Source organism: Bacillus rossius, chromosome 5 (genome assembly GCF_032445375.1).
Source record: "Bacillus rossius redtenbacheri isolate Brsri chromosome 5, Brsri_v3, whole genome shotgun sequence".
NCBI classification, from domain to species: domain Eukaryota; kingdom Metazoa; phylum Arthropoda; class Insecta; order Phasmatodea; family Bacillidae; genus Bacillus; species Bacillus rossius.
Window position 1 is genome coordinate 82,992,654 of NC_086333.1, and position 15,810 is coordinate 83,008,463.

Sequence of the window (15,810 nt, forward strand, 5' to 3'; positions counted from 1 at the left end):
TCATTAGCATGTATAGATATATTATCGGAAAAGTATATCAAAATTTGTAAGATAAATTAGCAAAACCACTGTCAAAATTTAAAGTTCCAAGTTGGCTTGAAATATATTGTTTTAAAGAGATTTTTTTTTTAATTCCCTGAGGCCCCTTTTCTTTTGTGGCTATTAACCCCCCCTTCCCCCTTCCCCAAACACTATCCCCGCATGAGTGGACGGCCTAGAGCCCTGCCATCGCGGCTCCTGATTCGCCAGTGACACCGCGCCTGCTCTGCTCCAGCCAACTGCGTGAGGCGACACGGGACCCACGCACTTCCGGCTGCACTCCACGCTGACTTCCTGTCTGGCACGCAGTCCCGAGGTCTGAGGTCTCTGCTTGGGCCACTCTGGGCCACTCCGGGCCGCTGTGGGACAATTAGCGGATTCATTCCTGGATAGAATACACGTACCTTTGAGCTTCTTTTACTATCGGCTCACTGTTCATCAAATTTAAAAAAAAAAAAAAAAACCGTCCCGACACAGGGTCATGTGAAAGATCTCACACGGAACGACAGCAAAGTTTTTAATAAACACCGCCGTGTTTTATGTGTGGACACGTGAAAGGACGTGGAATATTTAACAACTGACAAGGCTTTATTCTGGCTGCTGGCACGGCGGTAATAACAGAATGGATAAGTTATCAACCGATAAAGGCCCTCTTAATGGTATTTATACCATTTCAGGAAACGTGTAACAACAAAGGCCAACTCCATCCATGGCTCATCCAAACCACGGGTGTGCCTGGATGGTAGAAGAAGAAAAGTAGTGCTCCTGGTACACCCTGACGGGTTCAGTCCTAGGAGGTGATGGTGGTGAGGCCAGGCCGACATTTGCCCGGAAATAACTTGTTCATCCGGAGCGCTCTGGGCCAATGAGAAACCCTCGACCAAAGACAACCCAGCAAAGACGGCTCACAAGTCACCGACCAACGAACTGGCGTTATGTTTCCGACCACACCGAGTGCTGTGTAGTCCGCCCTTAAGGTCACTGAACCCGAGAATTTTCCCCCAGTCCCTAGCAATGGTAGAAGAAACGACCAAGTGTCTGCTTACTGAAACGAATGTACGGCAGTAGAAACACATGCGTGCAATATTAATATCTTTATAGCCTTCATGAACTGTTCGAACGCTGCTTTTTGCGATCAGGCTTCAAGTCAAATAGCAAATCAATATTTTCGGAATGCAAAATTATCAGGAACCTCATTGATCTCGTTATCTGTTTTAATGTCCAATCACATGATCTCCACTTGATAAGCATCCACACGATTGATTCCCAGCTTTAACGGGTGTTTGTGATGCGACACATTCACGCGAGAAAATGCAATTCACCTTTCCACATACACTCCCCCCCAGTGGCGGATCCAAGGGGGGGGGGGGGGGGCACCAGGGGCAAGTCCCCCCCCCCCGAAAAACCAGTTGTCTGCTACATTAATATTGCCGACAAAAATGATTGTTTCTGAAGCCAATAAAATATTATATTTTGATATAATTAATTAATTTCTTGTAGAATCATAAAATCTGGTGGTTGGATGTTATGTGTAGTGTGAGTAGATAAGACATTTTTTCTCTGGATATTCTGTAATCCTAGAGTGCCCCCTCCGAGGTGAACCTCTGGATCCGCCACTGCTCTCCCCCCCCCCCCCCCCCTCCTTCACGGAAAATATTTTGCGGATGGCCATCTGTCGACTCAGCTTGTATTGTCTGTCAGAGAGCTCGACAGGTGCAACAGGAACCCCTCGCAGACAGCGGGGCCGGTTCAGAAGTTGATGCGCTGCAGCGCCATCTAGCGGCGAGTTAATAACAAATGGATAGCATAAAAACCTTCATAAAAAAAAACTTCGATGTGCCAACTTTCAAGTGATCGGTCAAACGGTGTCGGAGTTTATCAAGTCATACATACATACATACCAACATCCAATTATATATATATATATATATATATATAATATCAGGTGTCAAACATTATTAACTTCTTTTCAAAAACTTTAAGAACTGGAGGTAGGTCCTATATCTCTTTCATGAATGCGATGAATCTGTATAATGAATAAAAAAGGGGGTTGTCTGTAAAGTCGGTTTACGGACGATAATTTTACGTAATAGCGTCATAAGAAAACATTGATGAAAAATTGCATACTTTTGAATTTTCCAAATATTATTTAAAGTTTTTGCAAATTTAATTTAAATAATTTGTTTAAATAGAATCACGAACGATTAGTTAAAAAAAAAGCCCGCCTTAACCTGTTTGATATTATAGAAGATTTTCTCGCACGGTGGTTGGCAGGTTCTTGCACGCAGGGCTCAGGCGGAACGTGATAATTTTTCGTGCGTGCAGCCGGCGATCATCGATTTATAAGACGTTATCACGTCAAAAAGTTTTTTTTTTCGTTGTCATAATGTGGGTCCCACATGTACTAAACAGAAACATTGGTAACACTGGGCACGCCGTGTGCCATCTGTCGGCCTGGCGTCAGTATTGCCGTCCGGCTACGGGAAGCCTTCCTTCTTTTCACAGACGATAGAGCCAAACGACCGACTGTGCATCCTCGGGTTTTTTTTTTTGTTAATTGTAAAAGGTTAGGTTAGCAACATTATAAATACTTTAAAACATTGTGGACGGTTGATTTGGTTAGGATAGCTGCATTAAAGATACTGTGAAATCACGTAAACGGTTTCCTAGCCCTGGATAGCTGAATATTAAAAATTTATTTGCTAAGCAACCATAAAATGATTTTACAGTATTTTTAATGTAGCTATACTTACCTAATGTAACCAACCGTCCACAATGTTTTAAGTATTTATAATGTAGCTAACTTATCATAATCTACCGCAAAATTTAATGCCACACCGGTTTATACAATGAGATGGAACGGGGGGGGGGGGGGGGGGGGGGGGGAAAGCGAGCATGAACTTCGGGGAACTTCGGGCGTGGCTGTCTCGTCTGTGTAGTGAAGGCTGCCCGGGCGGCTGCAGCGAGCAGAGCTGGGTTGTTCGGCGCGCCTGCACGGGTCGCGCTCCAGCAGTTGACGACATCGCCGCGTGCTCTATCTGTGAGGCGCGGGAACACTCCGCGCGCATTGTGCCACGCGCGGTCCCTGCCAGGGTCGCATTGCCCAACGCTCCGTGATTCCGTCGCGTTCAGCCGGCAGCACACACGCGCCATCTTCATGTTCCCTTCGCTCGGCTGGTTGGCACGTGGACGAAACCACACGGGCGACATTAGGTCCATGCATTGTGCACGTTGTGCGCGCAAGTCTTCCTAACTATCGACACTTTCGCCACCCATGATACTACTTGGAGCTGATCTCTGGTGGAAATATATGTGTGACAAAACAACAAATGGCTAGAGACCGGAAAAATTCGCGAATTCATTTCGCGATAGGCTAAAATACAAATAGTTATACCTCAGTGCTGCCTCTGCTATTGGCTCACAACTCACCTGGATGACGCTCGGCCAATGAGAAACACCCGCCCAAAGCTGTATCAAATCACAGGCTGCTACGTTGGGACGTCTCACGAGACAGCAGCCAATGAGTGGGTGGCATTTGACCGAGTGTATGCAGAACTATGGAGATCATCCTGAAGGTCATTGAACCCGCGAATTATTCCGGTCCCTACAAATGGCCCTTAAATAAATGCAACGACTGAAAAAATAATCAACACGGCGTGTGAGATGGAGACACGGTCGAGTGATGCCTCTTGAGTAGTACATACTGGGGTCAAGTGCGGAGCTGGAGTCGGTGTCCGACATCTTGGATCGCGACCCCGGTGGCCATTTCGGATACTTTGATCCCGACACCTTTTTTTGAATTCTGACATCTTGGATTCCGCTATTTTGGTTTCCAGAACCTTCCGCCATCTTGGATCATGTCTGCCATATTAAAAATCAGTAATTATTTGACACAGGAAAAATTCGCGGGTTCAATGACCTCCAGGATAGACTCCAATATCCTCTACACACTCGGGCAAATGCCAACTGTTCATTGGCTGCTGACTTGTGAGTCGTCTCGACTGGGTGGCCTGTGATTCGACACTTCTATGAGTGAGGGTCTCTAATTGGCCCTCAGTCCTCCAGATAAACAGTGAACCAACGACAGAAGCAGCACTAAGGTATAATTATTTGACTTTTAGCATAACACGAAATGAACCCGCGAATTTTTCAGGTCTCTAATTATTAGGGACCGGTAAAATTCGCGGGTTCAATGCCCTGTAGGATGAACTCCATAGTTATACGTACACTCGTTTAAATGTCACCCACTCATTGGCTGCTGTCTTGTGAGGCGTCCCAACGTAGCAGCCTGTGATTCGATAAAGCTTTGGTCGGGTGTTTCTCATTGGCCCAGAGTCATCCAGGTGAGTTGTGAGCCAATAGCAGAGGCAGAACTGAGGTATAACTATTTGTATTTTAACCTATCGCGAAATGAATTCGCGAATTTTTCCGGTCTCTAGTTATTATCATTCTAAAAATATCAGAAAAATTTAAAATTTGTATAAAAAATGTTTCATTACAATAATAAATTGAAAGCGGCGGAGTGCAAGATGGCGGAATGCCGAATGTCACCCGAGATGTCCGCCGTGACGAGTGACGTCACAGTGCAAGCTGGCGAGGAGACGTTACTCCTCTGGCCACAACACGGAGGGGCGGAGACCCTGGTGGCCGTCGGTATGCGTCGCTCGTCGCTTCCGGCCTGCGCCTGCTTCCTCCGGGGGGACACAGACACTGCCCCCCCCCCCCCCCCCAGCCACTCTGCGCGACAACATCATGTCTGTGCTTTCACAGGAGATTCCTTTGGAGCAGGGACTGGAAAAATTCGCGGTTTCAATGACCCACTAGGATAGACTCCACTATTCTCTATGTACTCGGGCAACTATCACCTGGTCATTGGCTACCGACTCGGGACACCTGTTTACTGCGGTTCCTATGATTCGATACTTCTTTTTGTCGAGTGTTTGCCATTGGCTCAGAGTCCTTCAGGTAAATTGCGGTCCAATCACTGACGCAGCAATGAGCTAAACGAGTTTGGATTCCAGCCTGTCTCGAAAGGAATCCGCGAATTTTTCCGGTCTCTACTTTGGAGTATCTGCAATACCACAACAAACAACACGTGGCCATGGTTATCTTTGCATATATTTCCAGATAGGACTTAGTTTTTCTTACTAAAATTGCCACAAAATTTTAAATTTTAATTTATGTTTCAATCAATAATAACCTTTTTTTAAACCATGGAAAAGATAATCGGAAATTCAACAATTGAACTTTATTTCGTTTTATCATGCTTATTAATGTGCGCAGTTAACATTGGAAACCTATACTGGGAACGGTTTGCAAATAACTTTAAACTATTGGAGGTACCTACTGAGACAACACAAAGTATAAATGATCGGGTAAGAATCGGAAACCAGCATTACCGCGAACGCTATATTGTAGCGGCGATGCAGTGGTTTTCATGTAAATGTACAAACTTACAAATATCTGTAATTTTACATGACTATTTCTGTTCCAATTACAATAAAAATTGCAGTGTAATAACCCAGGTGTCCAAGAGATTACCACAAAAAAAAGGGGGGGGGGATAAAACCACTTTTATCACCGTTTTCTTTCAAAATATTTACTTTTGTTGGTGGGAATTATAGATTTTGGATTGCCCCCATCCCCCCTCTAATTCCACGTACGCCCTTGTCCGTTGCGCTTATGACATTGCCTCGCAGTTTATTTAGCGGACTCTGGCTCAATGAAGCTATGAAAACCAGTCCAGCCAATAGAAGCTCTCGGCACTGAACACTGTAAATTATTATGGTTCTTTCTTATTTATTGTGAGACACTACTTCTATTTTACTTCATTCACTTAATTAACTATTATCTTTGAAAGATTAGTGCAATGGGAGTGCATGACTTGAAGTAATCTTTTGGACGTACGCCATTGCTAAGCACATGTATGTCTGTAGAAGAAAACTACAAAAAACCCAAAAGACAAAAAAAAAACAAATTAAGCAAAAAAAATGCTTTTGTCAACAGGATATAAACACCACATAATATTCCATAACAGGAATATGGTCAAAAAAACAAAGAAAAATGGACTAAGTGAACGGAAAAAAACCCACAAATGATAACAGCACAAAAATATTGAACCCAAAAAAATTCAGCACAACAGTTGAAACGAGATAAAAACACGACAAAACTAATAACTGTTAAATGGTAGTAATAATCAGAAGCAACTGTACTTCACAGGAACATTTGACTGTTTGTAGGATTTATAAGTAATGTGTTGGATGTTTTGCACAACTTGTTTCGCGAGGTTGATGACAGGACCAATGAGAACACACGATTCCCATCACAGTAAGAAAGAGTTGCAGTGTTCTGAGTAATAGATCGACCAGAAACGCAAACGTGTTCGCAAAATGCAGGTGCTTACAGTTTCGTGCGCCCCGAACATGAAGTAACTCTAAGAGGAGATGAAGAAGAAGAAGAAGAAGAAGAAGAAGAAGAAAAAGCGCGCAGATGTGTGAAGGCAGCGTGGCGGTGAAATATAATTGGAATTGATAGTGTTTACGTTTAGCAATCGAGGCTGAGCCCGAAATCCTTCAGTTCGGTTCACTACAGGCCACTAAGCACCGAACCGCCACCAGGACCTGTTCGGCTCCCCCGCACCTGCCACTTCAGTGACTCGATGTTTGTGGTACCGACAGTACTTGGCAAGTCGACTGGAACGGGGGCCGGCGACCAGGAAATATTTCTCGTAACGAGTTTCTCGACCGGTCCGTAAGTCAGCGCCACATTCTCCCCAGACCGCCGGCGTGAATGTCGAGGTCATTCATGTTCCCTTGTTTGTTATTTATTTTCATTTTCCTCTTGCTATTCCCGGACTTAATACAGCTGAGTGGCGGCAGTTTGCGGTGTTTAACATCGCCTCCGCCGAATGTAGCGTAGTGTGTCGAGTGGACACCCCCACCCCTCCCCTTGGCCCGTCGTCGCGGATACGCTAATTGGTGTAATTGCAGCGGCGCAGAGATGAGGCCAGGCCGGGTCAACTTACCTCGGGGTCACTGACTCCGCGAGTCCGTGCTGGGTACAGCGCGTTCACCGCGAGTTGACTAGGAGTACGGCGCGTTCACCGCGAGGCGACTAGGAGTACGGCGCGTTCACCGCGAGGCGACTAGGAGTACGGCGCGTTCACCGCGAGGCGACTAGGAGTACGGCGCGTTCACCGCGAGTTGACTAGGAGTACAGCGCGTTCACCGCGAGGCGACTAGGGGTACAGCGCGTTCACCGCGAGGCGACTAGAGGGTACAGCGCGTTCACTGTAAGGCGACTAGAGGGTACAGCACGTTCACCGCGAGGCGACTAGGGGGTACAGCGCGTTCACCGCGAGGCGACTATGGGGTAAAGCACGTTCGCCGCGAGGCGACTAGGGTACAGCGCGTTCACCGCAAGGCGACTAGGGGTGCAGTGCGTTCATCGCGAGGCGACTAGGGGGTACAGCACGTTCACCGCGAGGTGACTAGAGGTACAGCACGTTCGCCGCGAGGCGACTAGGGTACAGCGCGTTCACCGCGAGGCGACTAGGGGTACAGTGCGTTCACCGCGAGGCGACTAGGGCTACAGCGCGTTCACCGCAAGGCGACTAGGGGTACAGCGCGTTCACTGCGAGGCGACTAGGGGTACAGCGCGTTCACTGCGAGGTGACTAGGGGTACAGCGCGTTCACCGTGAGGCGACTAGGGGTACAGCGCGTTCACCACGAGGCGACTATGGGTACAGCACGTTCACCGTGAGGCGACTAGGGGTACAGCGCGTTCACCGCGAGTTGACTAGGAGTACAGCGCGTTCACCGCGAGGCGACTAGGGGTACAGCGCGTTCACCGCGAGGCGACTAGAGGGTACAGCGCGTTCACTGTAAGGCGACTAGAGGGTACAGCACGTTCATCGCGAGGCGACTAGGGGGTACAGCGCGTTCACCGCGAGGCGACTATGGGGTAAAGCACGTTCGCCGCGAGGCGACTAGGGTACAGCGCGTTCACCGCAAGGCGACTAGGGGTGCAGTGCGTTCATCGCGAGGCGACTAGGGGGTACAGCACGTTCACCGCGAGGTGACTAGAGGTACAGCACGTTCGCCGCGAGGCGACTAGGGTACAGCGCGTTCACCGCGAGGCGACTAGCGGTACAGCGCGTTCACCACGAGGCGACTAGGGGTACAGCGCGTTCACTGCGAGGTGACTAGAGGGTACAGCGCGTTCGCCGCGAGGCGACTAGGGGTACAGTGCGTTCACCGCGAGGCGACTAGGGCTACAGCGCGTTCACCGCAAGGCGACTAGGGGTACAGCGCGTTCACTGCGAGGCGACTAGGGGTACAGCGCGTTCACTGCGAGGTGACTAGGGGTACAGCGCGTTCACCGTGAGGCGACTAGGGGTACAGCGCGTTCACCACGAGGCGACTATGGGTACAGCACGTTCACCGTGAGGCGACTAGGGGTACAGCGCGTTCACCGCGAGGCGACTAGGGGTACAGTGCATTCACCGCGAGGCGACTAGGGGGTACAGCGCGTTCACCGCGAGGCGACTAGGGTGCAGTCCGTCATGTGGAGCCACAACACGTAGTCTGGTCATCGCAACTGCTTAATTGTTATCCCTCTTTTTTACATCTCTCACACAATACACCGTGTTTTAAGAGGAACATAAACCTCTAACAGGCAACGTGAGGACGAGCTACTCACAGGAGGAGACGCGCTGGATTTAGCAGACAGCAGTCCACTCACGTCAGGGCAGTAGCTTACAATAGTTCCACCGGGCACAGGCTTCAGGCTGTGGAGGTGGAACTGGCTACCATCCGACGTCACTCAAAAATGACTCAAAAAGACTCAAAAATAACTAAAAATTCCTAAAACATTTCCCATTTTCGAGGAAAATTTCACATTTTGAGGGAAAATTTCCTGTTTTTGTCCTTTAAAATGCCAACGGCTTGAAATGTCCATATTGAGGCTTAATAATACATATCTACAGCCTGCGATAAGCCTCTGACGACATATTGGATTATGACGTAACTGTTGCAATTTTCGTTACGGTCGCCATCTTGAAAAGCCGTATATTTAATGATAGAAGAACGAGAAAAACTATAAATTTATAAAAAAAATAATCAAATATTATTTTGAAAACGAACTTACGTCATGGAGCTCGAAGTCCTCGTTTCGAACCCGGTGAGGGAAAAAAATAAATTAAAAAAAATCAATAGATCCTATCTCCACGGAAGCCACCGACAGACTGACCTCCAACCACTTTTGCCAAGGTATATACCTATATCACCAGTTAGTATGACGTCATGTCTGCCATCTTGAAAATCCGTAATTATTATCAGATTTTAATGGGAAAAAAATTAAAATTTATAAAAAAAAATTAAGTAATCAAAATTGAAAAACACCGTTGCACATTTCGTATAGGTTGCCATCTTTAAAATCCGTAATAATGACGTGGAAGGGTGTGTTTGCCGTGGGGGGGGGGGGGGGTCGGGCTGGTGTCGCCATGGCAACGCCTGCCGCCTTGCTTGGGCGCTCTATTTGCCGGTACTTCCCCATCAATACACAGCCTCTCGTGAAGATACGCGTTCAAGGCCCGTCTACAATTGCAGTGTGTACGACGAACACTGATCACTGATTGGTCCACGTGACCCTCTGACGTCATGCGAGGTGTGGGCGATGGTCAGAAGTTCCCTGGTCCGAATACATTGGCCAACATGAATTTTTTTTCATCTCAATATGTGTCCTCTTGTAGCATAGGACAGCAACAGAACACTCACGATATTTGAATTTTCCGTTTCCCGTTTGAAAAACCATGCCTCAAAACAATAAACAATAAATCAATGAGAGAACATTCACTTCGCTCTAGCGACTACTTTAGATTTCAGGAAATACGGACATCGGACATCACAATTTATTGTAGACTTGGCAGTTTTCAGTGCGACAATGTAACGTCCTTCACATTAGGATATGGACACGCACCGCCCACAGGTTTTGACTGTTGTAGACGGGCCTTTAAAGTCGCACCCATGCCATAAACTGTGTTGCCTTTATCGAAATATAGTTCCCTTACTAAATTTTTTTATTCAGTAAACAATTTTGAAAAGATAACTAATGTATGTACACACATATGCACATACATACACACTTAAAACTACTTTGAAAACGTCGATTGTTTGGGCCATATAAGAAACATTCACTAACCTCTTTTCTGTCTCAGTAGGAACACACTATTATCGTTAACAGCACTCACCGCCACTCTTGGTATTCGCGGAAAATGAAGAGGTGTCTGGAAGTGGACAGTGGAGGGACGAAATGCTATGCGTACGATAATAAGTGCTTTATGACAGGTTATAGTAAATGTTCATGCAGTAATGAAGCCCAGATACTTTTATTCTATCCGCAGTGTCCTGGCGAAGAAATACTTTCTTTGAAGAGCGAAAATAACAGAATAAGTTTGTGGCATAATTTCAACAATGTTCATTGCTTTTTTCGAGTTCATAGTTTAATTTTGAATTATTTCGTTGGCAGAACAGGAAAATCTTATTCGGCAAACAAACAATTAGTACCTTGATCCCTTAGTTAAATATCGTTGGTTTATGTACTCTGCAGGCATATACGCATAGCAACTCCGTTAACTTACTGAACACATACTTTTCTCATGGAGTTGCATTGTTTTTACAGTTGGCTCTAACAAGGGATTGTTCAGTGAACCTTGAATGTTTGTAATTACTTCAGGTTTCTCGTGACATATGTACGTTCTCAGTACGGAACCCTAACCAATGAACTATATAGTCTGATCGCTCATTAGACTTGTAACTTCCTGCGCCATTCCCGCGGTGGTTGGCTGTGATTGGTATGCAGACGGCAGACACGCACCTGAAATTAACCCTGCCAACCACGAAACACACACAATGCAAATGTTTCCGCGGAACGCGTATGGCACTACCCAGCTGTTTGTGTAACTTGGAAGTAAGAAGAGAGGCTTGTTGACGATCGGAAGTATGGCTCTCTCGTCTGTGAAATGAAGGCTTCCGTGCAGTGACAGGCGGGAGTCCGCGCATGCGCGGGGCCGAGGTGCGCGCGCACGCCCAGCCGGCCAGTCGCGCTCGGGACGCGCCTGGCGGCGGCTCGCTGTACTACATCGCCCGTGTCGTGCGCCGCGCGCAGTCTCGTCCGAGCTGGTGTCCGGTGATGGTGTCTCGTGTTGTTGCATCACCGCGAGTAGTGCGAAGGTCGCTCTGACGTCATGAAGCTGTGAAACACCCCCCTGGAGGTGCTGAAACACACACCAGAACCATGGTAAGCAGTGCGATAGTTACTTGATACACCCGCGGATTTTGAATACGCGTTAGAAGTTGGCAATACTAACAAAATATTATTTTATTATTGTCGTCCTCGGAAGAGTAGAGTCATAATTAGGATTAAATATATTTAAGCCGTTTTATACTTAGCCTTTACACATACGGCACGCATATGTTGGTATTCTAAAAAGTAACGTTAAAAAACGAACAACCCAATCTTCAAACAGTTGTATGTTTATTTCGCTTGCGTGGTTGGAAAATTACTCAAAATTCATAATGACAATTTTTAGAGATCTAAAAAATTCTCGCATTCATTTCAGGATAGGCTAAAATCCAAAAAGTTTGCATTTTTGCTGCTTCGGTGATTGGACCACAGTATATCTGAAGTACTTTGAGCCTATGACAAAAGGCAAACAAAAGAAGTATCGAATCACGAGCATCCCAGTTAACAGGTGTCACGAGTCAGTAACCAATGAGCAGATGCAATTCTCCCGAGTGCATAGAGGATCATGGAGTCCATCCTAGAGGTCATTGAAATCGCGAATTTTTCCGGTCTCTAATAATTTGTTGTTTGCGCCGTGTGGAAAGGAGTCAGACACGCACATCACAGTTCAGGGAAATGAGGGAAAGCTGCCTGGAGCCGGTGAAAGGTCGTCTGACCGTGATCGCTGATGGAGTCACGCCCATGTGGCGCTGCTGGGTCAGCTCATCGTGACCTTGGCAATCCCGCGCGGTCTGCTGCAATGAGCCATCTCCCTCCCAGCTGCCTGGTGCGGAGGCGGGGCAGAGAAGTGATGAATGAAATAAGGCAAGAGAGATAAATATTAGGACGACCCTGCTATGAACCGGATATGCATATATATAATTTATATATACTTAAATTTAATGAATTGTAATAATCAAGAAGAAATTGAAATTTTAAGTTCGGTGAGAACATATAAAGCACAAAGACAGAAGATCCTAAAAAAAGAAGGGGGGGGGGGTTTGTTTGTCTGTAAAGTCGGTTTACGGACGATAAATTTTACGTGATAACGTCATTAGAAAACATTGATAAAAAATCGCATACTTTTTTAATTTTCATAATATTATTTACAGTTTTTTTTGCAAATTTAATTTAAATAATTTGTTTAAATATAATCGCGAACAATTAGTTAAAAAGCCCGCCTTAACCTCTTTGATATTATAGAAGATTTTTCTCGCACGGTGGTTGGCCGGTTCTTGCACGCTAGGCTCAGGGCGGAACGTAACAATTTTTCGTGCGTGCAGCCGGCGTTCATCGATTTATAAGACGTTATCACGTCAAAAAAAAAACCCTAAAATAAATAAGAACCAAAGGAAGAGCTAATGGGAAGACTGTAACTGCTAGTGTGCCCAACCATGACTCGGGGCTGGGGACTGGCAGATTATTCCGACCTTACGGCCGGCGTTCTCGCGTTCCCCTCCCACATGTGCGCCCTTATGGGGTAGGGTGGGAGTAACATTCCAGTTCTCTTGTTTAAATATTCCAGAGTTTTTAAATATACAGAACTGTTAGGGATCGCTCCCTGTTGTTTGATCGGGAGGGTATTAGACCAGCGGCTGGGGCCACCAACCCAGCATAGTCGCCGCCTCAGCCCCTCTACCGCACTCAGCTGACCAGACAGTTGGCTGGGGACTGGCAGTGGGCGTGGCCCAGGTGTCTGCGGACTGTCGCGCGCGCTGCGACAAGTAGTCAGCACCTCTGGAGGATCCATCGGGTGCCAAGCATACACACACCTGCTCCACTTGTGGTCTCGACATGCCCGGACCCAGTTGCAAGCAAGGAACAATCACGCATGACCCACCAAATGATGTGACCTTGTCATCGAACAATGAGTAGGCCCAATTTATTTTTCTTTAAAAGGTCCGAACGCCCCATTAGAATGCAATGTGATATGTCCGCGCCAGATGGTTATTACTAGAGACCTTTAAAATTCGCGCATTCATTTCACGATAGGCTAGAATCTTAAAAGTGTGCATTTCTGCTGCTTCGGTGATTGGGCCACAGTATATCTGAAGGACTTTGGGCCAATGGAAAAAATGTAAACAAAAGTATCGAATCACGAGCATCCCAGTTAACAGGTGCCACGAGTCAGTAACCAATGAGCAGATGCAATTCTCCCGAGTGCATAGATGATCATGGAGTGCATCCTAGAGGTCATTGAAATCGCGAATTTTTCAGGTCTCTAGTTATTCCTTGTATTTGGTGGCCGACTGCAAGAGTAGCCGTTGCCTTGTTTGACCAGGCCATTCCTCCCTGAATGATTGTGATTGGTGCAGCCAATGAACTTGCGTTATTTGCCCGAGTGTACAGGGGTATGTGCATTATATCCTGAAGGCCATCGAAACCGCGAATTTTGCAGGTCTCTAGGAATCAGGCAGCTGAATTAAAAACTGTCATTTGTTTAGAGTCGTTTGGGACGTGTCAAATAATCTACGGCCCAAACAGCCTTTAAAAAAAATTAAATCTGTTGAAGTCCATTTTTCTTGTCAAATATAATTGGTTTAAAGTCTTTACCAATGATGTCAAGTAGACACACAATTGTGAAGTCTGGCCTAACGATAACACTAGGTATATAAACACCCAGCATGCCTCACAAATTTGAAGGCAAATAAACTTCAACCGTTCAAACATATTGACTCCTTCATTTACGTTTATATACATATAGAGAAGAGTAAAATATTGATGAACAATCTCCCTAGTGACAGGTGAAATGTGACTTTACGTTCTATAACTCTCTTTAATTGTACAATCATACAAAACTCAGAACTATTCTGCAGTATGCACTTATGGCATTATTTAAAAAAAAACAGCACAGTCAGCTAGCTGTTTGTGAGCTTAGGTTAGCATAATTATTATTTTTAATAAGCATTTCTTTATCTTTAAAATTAGTCTTTTTATGAACGTACAAGGTCAAATTGGACGTTTGTTTCTTGGAATTCACACCTTCAAGTGGACAGTAATCTGCGTAGATAAGAATGATAATCTGTTTGCAGAGCCATAAAAGTACTTTTTTTAATCATAGATTAATCCAGTATGTGCTGCATCGAGGCTTGTATTTTTCGGGGGGAAAAAATCTGAACGATCATTTGATTGCAGTATGGTGTGTAAGCGCCAGCAGTTACTTCAATGTGATTGGCGGCCGTCTGCAAGAGAAGACAATGCCTTATTTGGCCAGGCCATCAGGTCAAGTTTGCTTCCGCACTGGGTGGTTGTGATTGGTGTGCCTACCGTAGAGTAGAGTTGTACCTGAAAGAATCTCAATCACGAAACACAGACGGTGTTACAGTGTTTTAACATACACCTAGTTACAAAATCTTTTGCACGAAAAATATCATTATTGGCGTGATAACGTCTTATAAATCGATGAACGCCGGCTGCACGCACGAAAAAACATGACTTATTGTCACGTTCCGCCTGAGCCGAGCGTGCAAGAACCGGCCAACCACCGTGCGAGAAATTTTTCTATAATATCAAACAGGTTAAGGTGGGCTTTTTAAATAATTGTTCGTGATTATATTTAAACAAATTATTTAAATTAAATTTGCAAAAACTGTAAATAATATTTGAAAATTAAAATGTATGCAATTTTTCAACAATGTTTTCTTATAACATTATCACGTAAAATTATCGTCCGTAAACCGAGTTTACAGACAAACCCTTTTTTTTTTGGGATAAAGAAGGGGTTATTTTTTTTTGTATCATAGCTTGAGATATGGAAATTTCGCGGATTCTTTTCATCCCAAAGTAGACTGCAAATGTGCATACCTTTGATAATTAGAGTGCAAATCCTCCTTCTTCCACTGTGGGACAGTGAAGATATGCCGAATCGAGTCCAGCCATTTAAATATGGACGGGTTTTGAGAAATCAGCCAATAGAAAAGCGATTGTGGGCATAGTGTACACAGGACAGCGCATTTTAGCCTGGCGCCAAACGAATCTACGATATTCCCGTGTCCCTAATCACTAGAGACTAGAGAAAAATTCGCGGATTCATTTCACGATATGCTAGAATCCAAACAACTGTACATATTTTGCTTCTGTGATTGGCTTACAGTTTATCTGAAGGAATTTTAGCCAATGGGAAACCTTCAACCAAAAAAGTATCGAATCGCAAGCGTCCAAGTTGACAAGTGTCACGAGTCAATAGCCAATGAACAAATGGCATTTGCCTGAGTATGTAGAGGGTTGTGGAGTCTATCCTAGAGGTCATCGAAAGCGCGAATTTTTCCGGTCTCTACTAATCACAGCCTAGGGAACTAGTGGTGACCTCGCGACACAGACCACCGCGCGCATGTCGCCGTGACCTTGACGCGAGGCAGTCGCGAACAAGCCGCGTGTGTTAGCGGCCCGGCGACAAGTGACTGTCGAGGACAACACGAGAGGAGGGGGGGGGGGGGGGGGGGGGCGTGGTCGGCTCTGAGCTCACGTCTTCACTGGGCGTCGCTCGG

General features: G+C 45.7%; 1 protein-coding gene across 2 annotated transcripts in view; it reads left to right on the forward strand.

Annotated features, from left to right (window-relative positions):
• LOC134532134 (ras-like GTP-binding protein RhoL) overlaps window positions 1–15,810 on the forward strand; it is a 54,914-nt gene that overhangs the window by 12,223 nt on the left and 26,881 nt on the right. Inside the window, exon 1 of one of the 2 annotated variants that reach the window (XM_063368478.1) lies at window positions 11,095–11,338. The exons of the other annotated variant lie outside the window; for it this stretch is intronic. Coding sequence (XP_063224548.1) covers window positions 11,336–11,338 — 3 coding nt within the window. The 5' untranslated portion in view covers window positions 11,095–11,335. Of the gene's footprint in view, window positions 1–11,094; window positions 11,339–15,810 lie in introns of those variants that run through there. 2 annotated transcript variants of the gene reach the window in all.